At 46.9% G+C, this 4,546-nt stretch overlaps 1 protein-coding gene across 1 annotated transcript; it reads left to right on the forward strand.

Moving 5' to 3' along the window:
- Positions 1-1,019: 1,019 nt before the first annotated feature.
- On the forward strand, positions 1,020-4,319 carry LOC105506243 (X-ray repair cross-complementing protein 6-like). Its single transcript, XM_011934320.1, is given in 5 exon segments — positions 1,020-1,220; positions 2,152-2,718; positions 3,057-3,506; positions 3,836-4,026; positions 4,028-4,319. Coding segments are annotated over 5 exon segments (1,701 nt in total).
- Positions 4,320-4,546: the final 227 nt, after the last annotated feature.

The raw sequence follows: 4,546 nt of genomic DNA on the forward strand, positions 1-4,546 counted from the left end.
AGGGAGGGTCCTGCCTCGCCTCTTCCTGGCTCTTGGGGGTTGCTGAAAGTCCCTGGCACACCTTGGCAGGTGGCAGCATCACTCCAGTCCTGCCCCCATCTTCACATGGCTGCCTTCCTGCTGTATGTCCCTGTTCTGGTGTCTCTTCTCTTCTCAAGGATACAAGTCTTATTGGATTAATGGTTGGCTCTACTCCAGGCTGACCTCAGCTTTTTTTTTTTTTCTTTTGAGATGGAGTCTCGGCTGTGTTGCCCATGCTGGAGTGCAGTGGCACATCTCGGCTCACTGCAGCCTCTACCTCCCGGGTTCAAGCGATTCTCCAGCCTCAGCCTCCCAAGTAGCTGTGATTACAGGCCCTGCCACCATGCCTGGCTAGTTTTTGTATTTTTAGTAGAGATGAGGTTTTGCCATATTGGCCAGGCTGGTCTGGAACTCCTGATCTCAAGTGATCCCCACCTCGGCCTTCCAAAGTGCTGGGATTACAGGCATGAGCCACTGTGCCCAGCCTGACTTCATCTTAATTAATTACATCTGCAACAACTTTATTTCCAAATAAGGTCACATTCTGAGGTTCCAGAAAGAACATGACTTTTGGGGGCACACTATTCAACCCAGTTCAGGGGGCAGCCTTCAGCCGACAGGGGAGGTGAGTGGGTAGCCAAATGCTCCAGCCACCCCATCCTCTGGTGGCACAATTCCAAGGCATGTTCCACATGAATTCCCAGAGGTTCCCCGGTAAGACTAAACCTCAGCTGCCCACAAGAGCCCTGCTCATTAACGTACCCATTATTGCCTTTTCTTGTTTCTCGGTCTCACTTTCCCTACTTCTTCATTTGGGCTTCCTAGGATCACCACTCAAATAAACTACCTGTCACCAGGTTTTTTGTTTTTTGTTTTTTGCAGGGGGCGGAGGGCAGGGAACTCAAATGCATGACCTATTTTCGGTTAAAAGTGAGAAGAGATTCTTGTCTTCTGTCCAAGTTGCTCACTTCCCTGTGCCAAAGTGAACAGTAGCCAACATGTCAGGGTGGGAGTCGTATTACAAAACCGAGGGTGATGAAGAAGCAGAAGAACAAGAAGAGAACCTTGAAGCAAGTGGAGACCATAAATATTCAGGAAGACATAGTTTGATTTTTTTGGTTGATGCCTCCAGGGCTATGTTTGAATCTCAGAGTGAAGATTTGACTCCTTTTGACATGAGCATCCAGTGTACCCAAAGTGTGTACATCAGTAAGATCATAAGCAGTAAGAAAGATCATAAGCAGTAAGATCATAAACAGATCATAAGCAGTGAGATCATAAGCAGTGAGATGATAAGCAGTGAGATCATAAACAGTGAGATCATAAGCAGTGAGATCATAAGCAGTGAAGTGATAAGCAGTGAGATCATAAGCAGTGAGCTCATAAGCAGTGAGATGATAAGCAGTGAGCTCATAAGCAGTGAGATCATAAGCAGTGAGATCATAAACAGTGAGATCATAAGCAGTGAGATCGTAAGCAGTGAGATCGTAAACAGTGAGATCATACGCAGTGAGATGATAAGCAGTGAGATCACAAACAGTGAGATCACAAGCAGTGAGCTCATAAGCAGTGAGATGATAAGGAGTGAGATGATAAGCAGTGAGATCATAAGCAGTGAGATGATAAACAGTGAGATGATAAACAGTGAGATCATGAGCAGTGAGATCATAAACTGAGATCATAAACAGTGAGATCATAAGCAGTGAGATGATAAGCAGTGAGATAAGCACTGAGATCATAAGCAGTGAGATCATAAGCAGTGAGATCATAAGCAGTGAGATCATAAACGGTGAGATCATAAACGGTGAGATCATAAGCGGTGAGATCATAAACGGTGAGATCATAAGCGGTGAGATCATAAACAGTGAGATCATAAACGGTGAGATCATAAACGGTGAGATCATAAGCGGTGAGATCATAAACGGTGAGATCATAAGCGGTGAGATCATAAACAGTGAGATCATAAACGGTGAGATCATAAGCGGTGAGATCATAAGTGGTGAGATCATAAACGGTGAGATCATAAGCAGTGAGATCATAAGCAGTGATCGAGATCTCTTGGCAGGGGTGTTCTATAGTACCGAGAAAGACAAAAATTCAGTGAATTTTAAAAATATTTACATCTTACAGGAGTTGGATAATCCAAGTGCAAAACAAATTCTAGAGCTTGACCAGTTTAAGGGGCAGCAGAGACAAAAATGTTTCCAAGACCTGATGGGCCACGGATCTGACTACTCACTCAGTGAAGTGCTGTGGGTCTGTGTCAGCCGCTTTAGTGATTTCCAGTTCAAGATGAGTCATACGAGGATCATGCTGTTCACCAGTGAAGACAACCCCCATGGCAATGACAGTTCTAAAACCAGCTGGGCCAGGACTGAAGCTGGTGATCTCTGAGATACAGGCATCTTCCTTGACTTGACGCACCTGAAGAAACCTGGGGGCTTTGACATATCCTGGTTCTACAGAGATACCATCAACATAGCCGAGGATGAGGACCTCAGGGTTCACTTTGAGGAATCCAGCAAGCTAGAAGACCTGTTGCGGAAGGATCGCGCCAAGGACGCCAGGAAGCAAGCACTCAGCAGGTTAAAGCTGAAGCTCAACAAAGACATAGTGATCTCTGTGGGCATTTGTAATCTGCTCCAGAAGGCTCTCAAGTCTTCTGCAATAAAGCTTTATCAGGAAACAAATGAACCAGTGAAAACCAGGACCCTGGCCGGGTGCGTTGGCTCACGCCTGTAATCCCAGCACTTTGGGAGGCTGAGGCGGGCGGATCACCTGAGGTTGGGAGTTCGAGACCAGCCTGACCAACATGGAGAAACCCCGTCTTTACTAAAAGAATACAAAATTAGCCAGTTGTGGTGGTGCATGCCTGTAATCCCAGCTACTTGGGAGGCTGAGGCAGGAGAATCGCTTGAATCCAGGACGCGGGGGTTGCAGTGAGCCGAGATTGTGCACTGCACTCCAGCCTGGGTGACAAGAGCAAAACTCTGTCTCAAAAAAAAGAAAAAAAAAGAAAAAGAAAAGAAAAAAAGAAACAAAGCAAGACCTGGACATTTAACACAAATACATGCAGTTTGCTTCTGTTTAGCAATACCAAGAGGTCTCAGATCTATGGAAGTCATCAGATTATACTGGAAAAAGAGGAAACAGAAGAGCTAAAATGGTTTGATGATCCAGGTTTGATGCTCATGGGTTTCAAGCCCTTGGTAATGCTGAAGAAGCACCATTACCTGAGACCCTCCCTGTTCGTGCACCCTGAGGAGTTGCTGCTGATTGGGAGCTCAACCCTGTTCAGCACTCTGCTCATCATGTGTCTGGAGAAGGAGGTCATAGCATTGTGCAGCTACATACCCAGCAGGAACATTCCCCCTAATTTTGTGGCTTTGGTGCCACAGGAAGAGGATTTGGATGACCAGAAAATTCAGGTGACTCCTCCAGGCTTCCAGCTGGTCTTTTTACCCTTTGCTCATGATAAAATGAATGTGCCCTTTATTTATTTATTTAATTTGTTTGTTTGTTTATTTTTGAGACGGAGTTTCACTCTTGTCGCCCAGGCTGGAGTGCAATGGTGTGGTCTCAGCCCACTGCAACTTCTGCCTCCCCGGTTCAAGCGATACTCCTGCCTCAGCCTCCTGAGTATCTGGGATTACAGATGCCTGCCACCATGCCCAGCTATTTTTTTGTGTTTTTAGTAGACAGGGTTTCACCATGTTGGCCAGGCTGGTCTTGAACTCCTGACCTCAGGTGATCTGCCCGCCTCGGCCTCCCAAAATGCTGGGATTACAGGCGTGAGCCACTGTGCCCGGTGAAGATGCCCTCTACTGAAAAGGTCATGGCAACTTCAGAGCAGATGGACAAGATGAAGGTTATCATTCAGAATCTCCGCTTCACATACAGACATGGCAGCTTTGAGAATCCCGTGCTGCAGCAGCACTTCAGGAACCTAGAGGCCTTGGCCTTTGATTTGATGGAGGCTGAACAAGCAGTGGACCTGACATTGCCCAATGAATAAAAGACTGGGATCCCTGGTGGATGAGTTTAAGGAGCTTGTTTACCCACCAGATTACAATCCTGAAGGGAAATTTACCAAGAGAAAGCACGATAACGAAGGTTCTGGAAGCAAAAGGCCCAAGGTGGAGTATTGAGAAGAGGAGTTGAAGACCCACATCAGCAAGGGCACGCTGGGCAAGTTCACTGTGCCCACGCTGAAAGAGGCCTGCCAGGCGGACAGGCTGAAGAGCGCGCTAAAGAAGCAGGAGCTGCTGGAAGCCCTCACCAGGCATTTCCAGGACTGACCAGAGGCCATGCGTGCAGCCGCCCTTCCACACCGTGCCCAGGCTGCCTGGCCTTGTTTTCAGCCAGTTAAAATGTGTTTCTTCTGAGCTAGGAAGAGTCTGCCCAACAGAAGTCGAGGGACTTTAAGTTTTTGAGACTTTCTGTTGGCATGGTGATGGTGTAGCCCTCCCACTTTGCTGTACCTTACTTTATAGCCTGAATAAAAAGCCCTAAGTTTGTACTATTA

Source organism: Colobus angolensis, unplaced genomic scaffold (assembly GCF_000951035.1).
Source record: "Colobus angolensis palliatus isolate OR3802 unplaced genomic scaffold, Cang.pa_1.0 Scaffold134, whole genome shotgun sequence".
Classification (NCBI taxonomy): domain Eukaryota; kingdom Metazoa; phylum Chordata; class Mammalia; order Primates; family Cercopithecidae; genus Colobus; species Colobus angolensis.